The 16,615-nt window shown below is 39.7% G+C and overlaps 1 protein-coding gene and 1 pseudogene across 2 annotated transcripts; both read right to left on the bottom strand.

The window, feature by feature from the left end:
- Nucleotides 1-15: 15 nt before the first annotated feature.
- On the bottom strand, nt 16-6,118 carry LOC100072493 (toll-like receptor 11). 2 transcript variants are annotated; one of them, XM_070239598.1, is made up of 2 exons: nt 4,468-6,118; nt 16-3,950 (listed from the first exon to the last, which is right to left on the bottom strand). In XM_070239598.1, the coding sequence occupies exon 2, from the start codon at nt 3,934-3,936 to the stop codon at nt 1,165-1,167; it is 2,772 nt and encodes a 923-aa protein (XP_070095699.1). In that variant the 5' UTR covers nt 3,937-3,950; nt 4,468-6,118; the 3' UTR covers nt 16-1,164. The 2 variants fall into 2 exon arrangements, with proteins under 2 accessions (XP_070095699.1, XP_001502488.1); XM_001502438.5 differs by having other exon boundaries at nt 5,774-6,118.
- OR11H32P (olfactory receptor family 11 subfamily H member 32, pseudogene) lies at nt 12,892-13,865 on the bottom strand (annotated as a pseudogene).

Below are 16,615 nucleotides of genomic sequence, written 5' to 3'. Positions count from 1 at the left end.
TCTACAGGAGAGGTGTTTAGTTTTGAAACAGAATTTATTTTTTTTGAAAGTAATACATGCTTATTTTAGAAAAAATGAATAATACAGAAAAATAGAAGAAGTTTAAATCATCTACAATCTCATTTCTAGGGCCATTTCTAGTCTTCTCTCTCTTCATATTTCATAGATTAGATAGATATGGAACTTTTTCAAAATTAGAGTCAGGCTACATACAGTTTGTCAATATCTTTGTTTATATTGTATGATGAGTCTTTTCCCATACCACTAAATATTTCCCTGAAGCATGATTCTTAATGGGTGCAGATATTCCATATTTATCAATGGACCTTAACTATCTTTCTGTTTGGGGGCACTTATTATTTTATTCAAATTTTGTGGGAATCTGTGATTTTTATTTCCTTATAAAAAATTCTTGGAAATAGATCACATGTGAGTATTTTTAAGACGTTTGCCACAAGTTTGCCTATTTTAACTTTGTAGCAAGGTAAGTTGTCACCGGTTAGAGATACCTGGAAGACAGTAGAGTGGAGAGCATACAGTACTGGATTGATCTAAACTTTATGATACACTAGCTGTGGCAGGGTGGCAAAGCACTTAACTTTTATGTGCTTAGGTCTCCATGGGTAATATAGGATCAAAACTATTGTTCTCGCCATGTATACTGTTATTGTGAGAGCCTCATGAGTTAGGGAAGTTCTTTGACTTTTTGGACCTCCGGTGAATTGCAAACATGGTTTCAATCTAGCTTCAGAGCACAGAAAAATAGCTCATTGATTCTGGCTCCATTCCACTAGAATAAAGTAGATTTTTTTACCAAAAATAAATACATTGCTTTCGTCAGGCAGAATGAATTCATTACAAAAAATGCAGACATAATTCTAGAAAACATTTTTGTGTATTCTTTTTTAGGGGATGCCTTGTGTTGAGAGGACTAGTAGGTATCAGAACTGTTTTAGTGAATGAATGCCTTGTTTCCAAGTGCTTTCTAATATGTTACCCCATTGAGATTTGTTGTCTGCATCTATCATTTTTAGTGTGGAAAACGGACTTGAGCTAAGCATTGCCTACAGACTGCCTTTCTGAGCCTGTCTTCCAGTGATGGGATGGCATCCAGGGCCCTGCTGGGAGTTATTCCTGCATGTCTGAATCTCTCTTCCACAACTCCTAATCCTCTCTCTCTTGCCCAGCTTTCCTTAACCTTTTCCGGAGTTTCTCAGAGAAGGCATCCCACTCAATCCTTCCTTGGGATACATCGAAGTAGTCCTCCTTCTGCAGCCACCGGGCAAGGCGGTGATAGCTGTGAAGCTGCCGCCGATCAATAGGTTCCAGAAACAGCAGCAGGAGGCGAGCAGTCCCAGGCTTGGCCATCAAGTGGTAGGTGGCAAGCCTTAACTCCAGATTGCACCAGGGACTTCCCAGGGCCTGGCAGCTGAGCACACAGAGGGTGGCTCTACTGCTTTCCATGCTGGCAACCATAGCATCCATCCTGTCCTGCCCAACCCCAAAGTCCCTCTCAGGCAGGCATAGCCTCAAACCCTCACCAACTGGAAGAGGCTTCTCTAGAGCAGGAACCAGTTCTTTCAGCACCCAGGCTCTGTCCTGCTCACAATAGGATATAAAGACATCATAGTGGAATTGGTTTCTGGGGCGCCACCCGCCCAATTTCCACCACCAGGCATGAAATAGGGTCTGGAGGTAATGAAGCCAGGGCCATTTGGGACAGCCAAGCAATGAAAGGAAGATCAGCAGGAACACCAGAGTGAAACTGGTTAGAAAGCTCTGAAACTCAGGATCATGTGAGCAGTGACCAGAAAGGAAGGAGAGCAATGGCGTCTTGGAGTAGTCAGAGGCATTGGCCATGCAGATGGACTTCTCCAGTCCGTACACAAAAGTGTTTGGGGCTTGTGTTGCCCAAGGCCCCACCCAAGAGCTTTCGCACTGGCAAGTGAAGGTGATATCTGAGAAATAAACGTATTGAGGCATCTGGGGAATTAGTTCCTGGAGGCTGCTGTCCAGCCCCAGAGCCCATTCAGAATTGAGCAGCAGCAGCCGAAGGGGCCCCAAGCCCCTGAAGCTGGAGGCAGAGAGGTTCCCAAGGTTCAGGTTGCTCAATACCAGAACCTGTAACTGAGGCAGCTCCTTCAGTAGCTTCTCCAACTTCACTGATGTTGGCTGACAGAGGAAATCCAAGTCCCCCAGCTCCAGCACTCGCAGGCTGGGCATCCCAAATAGATGCAGATCGTCTGCACCCTCATGATCAGACCAGAAGTGCAAGTGCTCCAGGAGAGGGAGCTGTGGGAAGAATCTGTGGGATTGATGGCCAGACAAAATATAGGGGCTGCAGCCTCGCAGAGTGAGGTGACGTAGGGAAGGGAAGTGGATTGTGTTGTTGTCCAATTGCAGCAACATATTGGAAGTTTGTAAGGTAAGGTTCTCCAAGAACAGGAAGGGTTCTCCACTGGGGACTCCAAACTGGATGTAAACATCTGCCCGTACCTCCAAGCTGAGCAGTGCTGGAGGCCAGGGAGGATAGATCTCCAGCATCTCAAGAGAACCCAGCTGCAGGTGGCTCAGCTTCTGGGGACCCTGGAGCTGCTTGCCTGAGATATGCTCCAAGTGGGTGCCCAGGAGGTTCAGTGAGGTGAGAGCAGGAAGAGAGGAGAGCCAGCCTGGCTTCAGCGTTTTAATTTGGTTCCAACTCAGGTCTAGGGTCTTCAGCCACCTCAGTCCCTCCAGGCTTTCACTGGATAAGTTGGAAATGTTGTTACCACTCAGCCGGAGCTCCTGGAGTTGAGGAAGAGAGGAGAAGGCCCTATAGGGCAGAACACAGAGCTCATTGTGGGACAGATCTAACACTCTCAGATTTGAGCTGACCAGCCCTTCTGGGAGCACCAAAGTTGGGCCCAGTTTATTCATTGACAGATTGAGCCTCTGAAGCTGGGGCAGGTCATTCAGGAACCTGGATGGAAGTAACTGCAGGCCATTGGCATGAAGGCTGAGGAATTCCAGGGACTGGCAGCTTAGGAGATCCTCATCCTCTAGGTTCTGGATTTGGTTCCTTCCAAGGTCAAGAGCAACAAGCTCAAAGTAGCGTGTCACATTCCCAGGCAGTCTTTCTGTCCTTGTTCCCTCAAGGGAGAGGGAGTCCAAGTGGAGCAGTCCTGAGCCTAGGAGGTCTAATGCGCTTAGTGGGGTGCCATCCAATCTCAGGGAACGGAGCTGGAGGCCATCCAGAGCTCTATTGCCCACCTGGCTCAGCTGTAGGTTGGCAGACAGGTCCAGCTCCTCCAGGAAGGAGGTCCATGGGCTGGGGCTGGTTGTAGGAGAGGAACCAGGGACAAGGTTTGGGAAGAGCCCTTGCAGTTCCCGCAATTCTATCAGACAGCTGTGCCTCACGGTTAGATGCCTAAGGCTGATGGGCAACTGGATGTTCTGGCTATAATTCAGGCAGTAGCCATGGAAGGAAAGGGTGTTGAGGAGTCTGAGGTGCTCCAGAGCATCTGGAGGGAGGAACAGGCTCAGGCAACAGGGAGCGTGATGCTCAAAGGAAAGGTGCTGCAGCTGATTCAGTCCTTGAAATGTCCCAGATGTAATGCTGATGGTGCCCAGCTGCAGCCTCAGAAGTTGTAGTGTGGTGAAGTGTCCAAAGGCATCAGCTGGCAGGAAAGGAACTGTGCCCTGGAGGCAAAGTGCCTCTATATCTCGGGGCACTGCTGTTAGGGTCTGAGCCAGGTCTTTAACATTGGAGCATGATGCAAAAAGGTGCAGTCCCGGGGCCAAGGAACAGAATGGGATGTAGTAGGAAATGTTAGGCAATAGGGAGCTGTCTGCTATGGTGCAATCAGGAGCAGTCCATGCCCAGCTCATCCTGCCGAGGCTCATCAAGCCCAGCAGTAAGGGAGAGAGGAGAGTGAAGGACAGCAGAGGTCTTTCCATCCTGGGTACTGTCTCTAGGAAAAGAGGGGGAAGAAGAGGAATGTCATATCCTACTAAAGCCAATAATCCCAGGCCTGGGCCTTCTGATACACACAATACACAATATGTTCTGGGATATATTTGAGAAACCGTTCTGTGATTGCAATATAGAGGAGACATTTGGCCGAGTAGGGGACTCAAGTTGTGCACCCTCAGATGTGCCTGCCTGCAGACAGAAAGTCAGTAAAGACAGAAACAGAGAGAGACCAGCAAGAAGAACCTGCAACTCAAAAAAGAGAAACTAGTGGCACTTTCCAATTCTCCTGCTGGGGATGATTAGCTCAGATTTATAAGTTTTTGGAGGGGAGCCCTCAGCTATGAATGGGTTACTTTCAAGACCAGGCAACAAATTTACTTGTCTTAGTACAAAGGAGATTGGAGGAGAAAGAATGGTAATGATACAAACATAAGAAGACTTGAACATACACTCTTATTTGATCCTTAGCCGTGTGATATATGGGGGCCCAATATTATTATCCTTCTTTTACTCACAAGGCAGTTGAATGTCAAAGAAGTTAAGTGACTTCCTGATGTCACAGAAGTAAAAGTGGCAAAATTGTGACCACAGTCCAGGTTTTCTTCTTCCAAGTTTGGTGGTCTTTCAGTACAGAATCCTCAGGCAGGACTAAGGAAACATTTCAAGTGAATTCTACTGTTGAGTTTACCTTGAGTTTATAAAGACTCAAAAGTTGGTTGAGGAAAACTATGAAGAAAGTACAGAAAGTGAGCAGGAGAATGAAGAAGTCGAAATAGCACTTAAAGAAAAAATGAAGTCTTGATACTTTTGTGTTCAGAACAAGGGTCCCATTGACCCTTCGTCACTGCTGACTTATTCCTCTCCCATAGTTAGAATTGGAGAATTCCCATTTTGAAATGAGCGGTAATCATGTGTCCCCCATCTAGGTTCCTGAAAAGGTAGAAAGAAGCAGGAGAGCAGACTGATGTTCTGGGAGGGATAAATGCCAGTTAACCACAGTGAAAAGCATCGTCCTCCTGACAAGCTTTGGGCTTACTCAGTAACTCATGCCTTTGGCAAAGGAGGATTTGGTATTAAAAGATACAGAATTTCCTGCCTTCCCCTTGAGTTTGCCATGAGGATAACATGCCTGGGTGATACAAAAAGCTGGCTCTGGAAGCACTGAAGCTGCCTTTCCTCAAGAACCATAGTTGTATGTACCTCAGAATTCAGTGAAAAAAGTTCAGAGGAGGCCTGAGGAGAAGGTGCTGGACATTCATTGATTGGATAACTTGACCCTGCAAAACTATCAACCTCATTGTTGATGTCGCTCAGTATACCTGATTCTGTTTCATTCTATTTCCATGGCTGTTCCTTGAATTTTTAAAAGGCTATTTCTTGCGTCCCCACTGCAGTCTTGACTGTGTCAAATAGCATACCCTGTTATTCTTGGGCTTCCCTACTAGTATGTAGTGAGACTTTAGGGTTTGGAATAGATCTCAGATCAAGGAGACACAATAGTCTTGGGGCACAGATCCCAAGGACACAGGACAATTCTGGGCTATGGAGTGGTCCTTTGTCCTTAGGAAATCAGCTTTGATGGTATTACCCAAAGCACTGCTTACATTGTCCACAAATGACAGTTCCTCATTTGGCCAGTTAAATTGTGGCAAGCTTTAACACAAATGTTCCCCTTAAGCTGTGCCTAGCCCCTGCCCAGCTTGAAGCCTCTGGTGTCCCCTGGAGAGGGCCAGGATCTCTATAGAGGGGAGATTGTCTTGTTTTGCTTTCTTCCTTTTCAATTTCCACTACTTGCTCTTCCACCTTGTAAACAAAGCTTACCTGGCACTGGGGCAGCGATTTGTTTACCTTTCAGCAGAGGAAACGAAGGTCAGTGGAGACAGAATTGAAATTTCTCATGAAGGGCTCTTTCTCATCTTCTGCAGCAAAGGTGTAAAAGCCTTTTCTTCTGTGATTGTTTCCTCCACAATGGCCTCTGCCCTCTTCACACACAGGTGTGACACTCCTGTTAAATTGAAGGTGGAATGTGTCAGGGAGGAGAGGAGAGTTCTTTGGTAACCTCTTAACTGCTCCCCAAACTGCACCATTTTCTCTCTTTTCCGTCTTAACAACCTTTTTTATTTCATAATTTCCTCTTTTCCAGTCTGGCTTGGGGATTTCAGTTCTCACGACTTTTGTATCATATCCTCCTGATGTCTGAAAGAACATGTCTCTTCTTCATTTTCCAGGAGAGTTTTCTTTCTTCCTTACAATGACTGTGACCCACTATTTCTGATGAGGATTATTTTAGGCTGATTACTTTTAAAGCTGCAGATGAGAAGGGGGCTGGTTACCTTTAATAAAAGCAACTCTGAGGAGCAGAGTTTGCTTGCCCTTTGTTGGGAAACATTTACATTTGTAAGGGAAACCTCCATCTGTAAAGATGCCTCCTCTCTGTGCCAGGAAGACAGTGGGATGGCCTTATCTCTGGAAACTCTTAATGGGGAAGGCAAGGACTTAAGTTGTTTACTGTCTGGCAACCTCCTGTAACTTACCTCCCCCCTCTCCAACATCCTCCTTTGTCTTTAGCTGAAGATAATATTTAAGCGGTGGCTTCTGCCATTTACTCAATCCAGTTTGATTCTTATCTAAAAGTTATAGGACCACCCAATAACTAGACCCCACCTGCCCTGATACCATTTTAACAACTGTTTTTACATATTCTTTCCTTTGTCTTGTAAAGAGATAATTCACATACCTATGCCTTAAATTTAGCCTTACTCTCCACCCATGTTTGCAGCAGCAGCATCTCCCCATGCCAGCAGCTCTGACTGCCCGTGGGTCCTGTCCCCATGCCAGCAGCAGCAGCAGCTCTGACTGCCCATGGGTCCTGTCCCCATGCTATTCCACACTATTCTCTAAACAAAAGAGCACTACTGCCAGATGTTGAGACTCCAAGAAATCTTTCTTTTGACTCCTCGGCTCACCAACCCCGCATCATTTCTACCGTTTCTACCTTTTTCCTCTCAGTCCTGCCAATAGTCTTAATATTAAGCTCCTTTGTAGCAGGATGATTGAAGGGGCACCCATAATTTTGGTGGATGGAACTTGACCTTCAAACTGAGGTTAGAAGAGCAGAGGAGAAGGAAGAATATTTCTATCTGAATGGCAGAATCTTCTTTCCCAGAGGATATGAGCCATTGAGAAACTTCTGCAGAGGAAGTCATGAAATCAGAGCCGGGACAGGTTTTAGCAAGTTAGTATCCCAAAGAGAGAAGCATCGCCCACATTCTGATTCATATGATGCCTAACTTGACTGAAACTCTTTTTGGGTATTTTTTTTCCTGCCTCTGTTTTTGGAGTAACAATTAAATAAGCTTGATTATGGAGACATTAAAATATTTCTCTCATCTCTTGTCCCAAGCATTCATTTTATCAAGTATCACATGAGGTGCTTTTGTTTGTTGAGGATTAGGGAAACATTTATATTTATTTTTTTCACACACATTCATGAGTTTTGACTAAAATCTTAGGTTCTGTATTGCCTCATTTTTTTTTTGTTATTAACACATTGGTCTTTCAACCTTTTCTATCCACTAAATGTCTCCTTGCTGCTTATTTGGATGTAAAGATTTCCTTGAGTGTCAACCTGCTAAAGAGGTAGCATTGGGCACAGGTCATAATTGTATTCATTTTCTTATTTTATGCCTAATACACATGTGGCAGAGTGTGTTAGCTGCATACTTACTATCCATTTTTATTGTTTCCTAACTAATACAACCTCAATTCTTTTCTGGTGGCAAGGTGCCCAGCTTGAAAAATCAAATACTGTAGCCTCTCTTATGCATAGGGGTTATTATGTGACAGACTTCTGTTCAATCAAAAATATAAATGAAGTGTAAGTTAGCCTCTTCCCTGCTGTCTGAAGTTTCAGCTGCCATCTTCAGATAATAAGATGTCTTTGAGAAAGAAAATATGTCTAAGAAGGTGTAGGGGGGAAGACATTTCCTCTACCCACTCTGAATCCTTTCGGCTGGACAATGAATTAAATTCACATGAGACAGAATAGCAGGAAAAAATTAAACAAAGCTTTATAACATGTATACATGAGAGAGACCCAGAAAAACTGCATAGCTTGCCAAAATGGTGGAAGCTCTCACCTTAAATACCATCCTCAGCTCAAGACAAAGGAGGATGTTGAGGGTGGGGGGAGTCAGTTATGGGAGATGACCAGAAAACTACAGTAAACAACAGTAAGGTTATTATGCAGATTTAAGTCCTTGCCTTCTGCATTGATAAGAGTTTCTAGAGATAAGGTCATCCCTGCTTCTTCCTGTTACAGAGAGGGAGACACATTTACAGATGGAAATTTCGTTTACAAATATAAATGTCTCTTGACAAAGGGTTAAACTCTATTTTTCAGAGTTTCTCTCATGTCTGCAGTTTTTAAAAGTAACCAGCCCAAAATAATCCTCATGCCAAAGAGAAGTATCTTGGTGTGGCCAATTCCAGTCCCCTACAAAGTGTTTATCAGAAAGCCAGGAGAGCCAGAGTCCCTGAGACATCTTGGAACTGCCTACCTCTGGATTGCCATGGACTGCCTACTTCTAGAAGTTTATATGTGAGAAACAAACTAAATCTTCATCTCGCATAAACTGCTATTTGTATTTCTATTATATGCAGCTGAATCTAATATATATGGCAATTCTGGGTCCCTGGATAGAGCTGGAGTTTCCTTTTTGTTTCCATCACTCAAGTGGGTAAAATATGGAGTATCTGAATTATTTAATAAAAAAGTAATTGTTATTTCTTCCAATTCTGGATTCTTTGCTCCTTTTGCTGCAGTTGAATGATCATTTTCTTAAAAAAAGGCTCTGTTTTCATTAAGATGATTTAAAGTATGTATTTTGATAGATAAATGGCATATGTTCTTTAAAAGAGGTGGATATTTGAAACAAGTTGTTAAAAAGAAACAGAAGTAATAAAGAGTAGGTGTTAAAAGCATAATAATTCAAACTCTCTTTTCATGAAAATTCATTCTTGTACTACTGGTAAGCAGGGGGCTTAGGTGAGAGATAGAAACATGTAGATGGGAGGTCCCTGGGGAAAATTTTCCTATTTGGGAACATTCATTGGAAATTCATTCGATTGCATGACATGTCTATTTCCTTTCTTCTTTCTGTTCCAAGCATCTAGAACAAAACCTGCAAAGCCAGAATATACTGCCAAGAACCCCTCTTTCCTTTAGAGAAAGAGCTGATTCTGAGTGAAACAGAAGCACTAGGGAGCCAAATTTACTCCTCTCCACAAAGTGGCTCCCATGGAAAAGTCTTTGAGGAGCCCTGGAAAGGCATATGATGTAAGACTTACCAAAGACACTACCATTGTCCTTTCCTAACACATAAAGTAGAGGAAAAGCTTAGGTAAGCAACCTGTCTAGGAGAATTGCTCTAAACTGTATATCCCTTTCTAAACAATTTTTAAACTCCCCATTCTTTTTAAATTAAATGAGGTATACATCGTTATCATGGAAAATTAGGAAATAAACATATATTAACATAAAAGAGGGAAAAAAAGAACCTAACTTACCCATAATACTGTTACTCTATATTTAAGTAAACTTCTATAATAATTGTTTCATGATCTACCTTTTTCACTCAGTAACATAATATTTTACCTATTAAATATTTTTTACATAAATCTTCATGTAATTTCTGTATTGTCTTAAAACAATAGAAAAGAAATCTCTTATAAGTGTTCTACATGCATTTCTCCTCTACAATATTCATTTCTGAGGTAAATGCGGCTTTTTGGCCTGCTTTGTCCTGTAGTTCTGAAGGTAGTTACATAGAGTATAGCTGTAGTTCCCAGGAGAGAAAACATAGCAAAGCAGAGTTCTTAGTGATACTGAAGTTAGCAGAATTGGTTCCTTCACTTACTTCTGTGACCTTGGACAACATATTTGGCTTCTTTGGGTCTTACCTGTGAAATGATTATGAGAATATCTACCCTAACTATGTCACAGAAGTTGTGTAGATGAACTGAAAGAATAAGTCAAAGTGTTTTGTAAATTATAAAGAGCTTTACAAAAGAAATATATTAATAATATTAACTGAAATCAATTGCATACATACTATGTATAAAATCCTATTCTGATTAACCTCCTTTATTACTCACAGCCACTCTGTGACAAAAGTATCATCACTAGCTCTATTTTGTAGGTTTAAAAAAGTCAAGGAAGAAAGGCCAAGTGATTTGCACAAGCTCACACAGTTAGTGATAGTACTTAGCTTTGAAACCCATCTATCTGATTCCAGAGTGCTGGCCCTTCTCCTCTACAGTAGTAAAAAGCGTGGGTCCTGTAGTTAGCCCACCTGGGATTGAATACCACCTTCCGCTAAGTAAGTTACTCTTTGTGCCTCTTTCACCCATAGTAAATTAGAGATACGAAAATACTGACCTGACTTCTTTGGTTTGTCATGGTTAGTAAATAAAGTGACATATGTAAAGGACTTAGAACAGTGCCTGGCACAAAACAAGAGGCTCAAAATGTTCATTATTATTACTTTCAATGTTGTCAATAAGAGCAAACCCCATAGTGGTGAATTTGTACATCTAAACTTGTTAAACTAATAAATTCACTTTTCTTTCTTGTAATATTGTTTTCCCATGTGCCCCATGCCCTTATTTTTCCTGAAATCTTGACTATACATAATGTTTGGCTTTATAAATAAATTTTACTTTGTGAGGGAGGCAGTTGCAATTGAGGGATAGTCAATGTTCAGTCAGCTTAACAAGGGTTCCAAGGCAGCTGATAAACACCATAACTCATATCTGAAAGTGAAAAATACTGACTTTCTTTTTTCATTTCCCTGAGGAAACCACTAACGAGCACAATTATTTTTAACATGACCTTTCTGTGTTCATTCGAAAGCTCAAATACTCAGAAAAAAAGAGAAACACTATCTTCTTACTGCCACCTCTAATACTTTTTTTTCTCTCCTCTCTTTGGGATGCAGTTTTGTTTTGAAAAAATATCGTATATAAGTTGTGATGATATGTCAAATAATTCAACACTTTGGAAAAGGTTGTGAACCAGTTAGAGTGTTTGAGGTTCTAAGAAGAGATCATTGAAAAGCTCGTGGCTGTACAAGTGTGTAAATTTAGTAACCCGCGGTAGGAAATTCTGACATTACATTGGAAATATTGTCATCATTAACTACCTGTTCTTCTTCAGCCCTTTGCTTAGCTGATCTCAGGAAACTTAAAAGTCATGCATCCTGGGAAAGGGGATAGAGTTAGAAAACATCCTCAATGGACTAGACCAGTGAGAGAAGATATGGCAGAGTTCTTATAAGTACGATTGCGTAAGGAGCTTGACAGTGTCTCACATCGAAGCAACAAATAGTTGTCCTGCTAGGAACATCCATTTCAAAACTCACAAATGCATTCCTATCTTTTGAACAGAGTAATCCATCTCTTTCCCAGGAAACTGTTCTAAAAACCCTAAAGGGAAAATTGTTACATGCATATAGTATTCTTCCATCCTGGATTTTCTGGGGCAGTTCTGATTTTGGATTACATGATGAATCCTAATTTAGGTTTGCAAAATATCATTATGGCAAATATTTATGAAGATTTCCTAGAGATATTAAATTTTACAGTAAAATAATGGAAATAAGCATAACGTCCAACAAAGAGATTGGCAACAGAAAGAAGGAGAGTCTGAATCCTTGAGTACTTATTCTTTAAGCGATCATTATAGTGTAGTGGTGGCATTCATTTTTCCCCTAATTCCTCTTCTGAAAAGTCCCTTTCTTATATCCTACACAAGTCAGCTTCAAGCTACTTGGAAGGACAATCCTCCTTCTAGGAAGATATTCATCTCACCACATGAAAATTTACATTCTGTGCTATATTGGTTTAGCAGAATGTTACATTTCCTAAAATACAATAATTATAAAAACTCCTATAACATAGGAACAAGTTTGATGTTACATTAAATAAAGCATACATATAAGTGAAAGTTGTTTTGTTACAATGATTGAATTCTGCATACTTTTATTCTTCAGAAATTTTCCTTAATGTTATTTTAACATTGTTTCAGTAACAAATAACAATCATCTGTCATTTATTTTCTGAACTTAAGTAATTTAAACCCATCTGTCATTTATTTTCTGAACTTAAGTAATTTAAACCCAAGTACACCATTTCCTTCTAAGATTTTTAGGAAGAGATGTTCTATTATCTGAAATACAACTAGTTGAGCCATCAAGTTTTTGATGACACTTCATTTAGGTAAAAATATTAGTACTCAGAATATTGTATTTCTGAATAGTTTGATTGATGTTGTTATATATGGAATTAAAATCTGACCTTTAAGGGCCTAGAAATGGGTAACATGTAAAGAAAACAAACAACATATGTCTGGATATCATTAGGTTAGCAGACTATTTTTGTCCCATAGAAATTTTGGATAATTGCTTCTAAAGGTTTATTTATCAGGAGTGACCATATCACCAAAATAACAAAGTCAAATATGAGAAGAATCACAATCAGAAAATAATGTATTTCCTTCTTTTATTTACAACAAACCAACTCAACAAACAAAATGACATAATTATAATTTTATTGATCCCAAGACTATTAATCAAAATTATCGAATAGAATACAGGAATTTTTATCACAAAAGAATCCCATGAACTGTCAAGAAAACCTCCAAATGTGTACACTCTTTAGTTAATATACAGTCTAAGTGCTAGAGAGGAACCTAACAATTCCATTTATCTATGTTATGTGGCCACTTTATGATTATAAGTGGCCCCATAGATGCTTAATTTCATAGACTGATATAGTCAATATCACTATACCCATAAATGAAGATTTGGATAGCTAAATAATTCTGATTGCTTTTTGTTAGACTATACTGACCTGATAATGGAGGGACTATCTAGTATGTCTTAGATTATGTTGAAACTCCCTAGGTCTTTCCTTAGGGCTGCCTTTATCTCCTTATTCTAGAGGTTATAGATGAGGGGGTCAAAGGGTGGCGTCACCATAGCAAAGAACCAAGTTGCAACTTTCTGTATCACAGCAGAATTTCCAAGTCCTGGGCTCACATACCTAACCATCAGAAAACCATAGAACAGTGAATGAAACCCACAGGTATAGAAGGTCTTATGTCTCCCAGTGGCTGAAGGCATATGCAACACAGCTAATAGAATAAGAGTACAGGACCCAAAGATGAAGAGGAAGTTACCAAAGGTAACTAATGAGCTTAGAGTGTAGCAAAGCAGTTGGATTGTTGAGACAGAGGCACATGCCAACCAGTGCAAATGGTGGGCCTGGGCAACACGCAGCATGGTCAATAATGTTTGAATCGCATAAGGGCATCTGAAAGATGAGAACAATGGGGATCAGGAGCCATAGAAATCCACAAACCCAGCAGGTAAGGACCAGTTTGGTACAGAGATGCCCAGTCATGATATTAAGGTAGTGCAAGGGATCGCACATCCAAGGTTCCAATCAAAGTCCATGATGGCAAAAGGAAGCATTCAGATGTTCCCAAAGAGAAAAAGAAAGAAAATTGGAGGAAACGTCTGGCAAAGGTGATGGTCTTTTTATCTGAGAGGAAGTTGACTAACATCTTGGGGACTGCAGAAGAGACATATCAGATCTCTAGAAAGGAGAAATTCCCCAGGAATGTGTACATGGGGATATGGAATCATTGGTCACACCATAGAGTACAGACAATGGCCCCATTTCCTGTTATGGTCAGAGCACATGTTGTGGTGAAGAGTGAGAAGAGGAGGATCTGAATTTTCCACTCACAGGAAAAACCTAGGAGTATAAATTCTCTTACAAAAGCAAAGCTGGCATCTAGCTCAGAGACATTCATTGTAGTAACTTACAAGGTCAAAAGACATATTGTCATCATTAAGGACTAGTTTCAAATGTGTTCCTTTTTCAGAATGAAAAGACAATGAACATGTGGTCATTTTTCAAAAGAATCATCAGTTAGGAAGAGAATGTCATCTACTTATTCTTAGCTATATACTCTCAGTTTTGGGCATGGTAGGTAGCTGGGTGCACAGAAACAAACTTTTGCCTTACAATCTAAATCTAAATCTCTCCCTTACTATGCAACTATGACAGAACTAGATATAGTTTAACTCATTGTGTAAGCTTGCTATTTTGGGGCAGGGATGATCTATTATAGATTATGGATAATATATAAAACAAAGTTAAAACTTAATAAATCTATTAGTTTCTTATCTTTATCTTATAGTGCAATAAACTCAGTAAAGAAGGTTTTAATTTTACTATTTACATCTCAGTTAAATATATTACTTAACATATCATTCAAATATGAAAAAGAAATGGATATATTTTACAGAAAGTTGGTAGTAATCATTTTAAAGCCAATATCTCTGCATTTTTGTTGCTATTGCTATTAGTTTAAGCATCATAAAAATGTAATACCATGATGTTGCTTACTGACACTGATTTTTAATACTGTAATGTTGCAATTTCTTCTGTAGAAAACGGTGGCTTTAAATTTTCACTTAATCTTTCATCTGTACAGAAGTTTGCAAAGTAACAGCTAGGTATGGGACTTTATTTTTTGCAGTCTTTTTAAATAAAATTCTGGGATCAAGTGTTCTTACATGCTTGTTTAAAATTAAAACTGTCCCCTGGAAGACAGAAGTCAAATACTTTCTTCTGTCATAAGTAAACTTCTTTTATCCCACATTCTCATGGAAAAGATGTCAGAGATCTGAGTTCCCTGAATTTTTTTTGTGTGTGTGTAATACGCAAGGTTGTGAGTCCTGAAAGTTGTGAGGGTTTACATTTTGGGCACAAACACAAAATTTTCAAAAGGAATTTTTTCCAATCTATTCTCTATGCGAGTGCTCTAAGAAGTCCTATAGAATGGTTTGGTAGAAGCTATCTTTGTGCTTCTTTTAGTGATATGTGTCCTTTTGTTAAATGTTCCAAACCAGGAACATTAATAAATCACCATTAAGAAATTATGGAGTGAAAGGGGATTGACACAGAAGTGTCATGACCCTGAGCAGTGCTCAAAAGATAAAGCTATCATAGTTTTGACATCAACCAAGTCTCTAAAGGATCTATTTGGTGAACCATATATTCTATCTGCAGCTAGAATAAAGGGTTTTATTCTTCTACAAAAATGAAGAATGCACTTTCTCTATCACGGTTTCTGGGACTTGACCTCTTTCCCATTAGGAAAGTCCCTCTCCTCCAAGCCAATGGATCTTTAAAAGTTTAATCATTACGACTTCTCTGAAGAATCAGTAAAGAGAAATAACGACTTCTATGAGGCACCATTATTTACACATAACTTGCCTGTCTGGAATATGGATTCCAAAAAGCTTCCAGAAAACAGTTTGAGGAACAATAAGACATAATGTGTCACCATAAGTTCTGATATGAAGTTCAGGAACATTTCTAACATCTCTGCATATGTTGGAGGATACAGAGGTGAAGTGCAGAGAGTCAATGAGGAAAATATTGAAGAACAGAACATTGTAAGACCTTGACAATAAAAATTGGTAGAATTCATAAATAACTTCAAGGACAGCGTGGCAGAATTCTTTAGATAAAGGGAAAAGAGCAAGTGTCAATATTAAAGTTAATTGACTGAAATACTTCAGAGGGACATGTGGCTTTTCAATTAATATGAGAGAAATATTTGCTTTCATTGATTGGTGTCCCTTCCATTTTTACCTGAAGCATTTGTGGTCTACGTAGTATGACTAAAACACCCAGTTTGGAATGAATGCTCATACCATGTAGTGTAAAATGATTGAGGACATCAGGAATCCATGCTCTAGCAACACTGGTCTGTGGGCCACAGAGTCCTTGAGGAATATCTAAAAGCTGACTCCTCACATGAAAGACTAAGGAGGAGAAAGATTATGTGGACCTTTATTACCTCTTAGTCATACTCCTTCTTCCTTAGAAACTCCCAAAACATAGCTTTGACTTTATTATTTACGTGCTCAAAAACCAAAAATGCTTTCATTGTTCAAAATTCTCAAGTTCTCCATAAATTGCTTTCCAATTACTTTTCCTGTTGTATCTTTCCCTACTCCCTTTTACAGATAAATTAGATAGCTAAATAATTTACAGATAAATTAGATAGATAGATAAATTTCATTCAGTGAATGGCTTTCATTTTCCTTTATTTATTTCTTTGTGGTCATTTTCTCTATTTGGAGAGAACATAGAGCCCCTCGCCTCCATCTACACCTGCAAAAACCTCATCTATCCTTCAAAATCTAGTTCAAATGACATTTTTCCGTACTGCTTTCCCTTATTCCTCTAACCAAAGCACCTTTTCCATCCCTGAATTTTTATTTAGCTATCTTTGCATCTTTCTTATGATACTTATCTCAAGCTGCTCTCTGTTACTCTTATTTGTATACTTATCTTTTCTCCCGTCTTAGATTGCAAGGTCTATGAAGGCAGACAACAGATAGGATTCAACTTTGAATTAATCAAGATATAAAAATATATTGCGTTTATTGGTCTTTATTAAATATTTGTTGAATAAATGGCATTCTTCTTTCTTATTATATGAGTTTTATTCTTTGTAAAATCAATACCTGCTGCAAGAAGGTAAAAAAAGACAACTCCAAGGTACATGATAATATTACA

This window comes from Equus caballus, chromosome 1 (assembly GCF_041296265.1).
Source record: "Equus caballus isolate H_3958 breed thoroughbred chromosome 1, TB-T2T, whole genome shotgun sequence".
NCBI lineage: Eukaryota > Metazoa > Chordata > Mammalia > Perissodactyla > Equidae > Equus > Equus caballus.
This window is presented reverse-complemented; position numbering and strand designations above follow the sequence as displayed.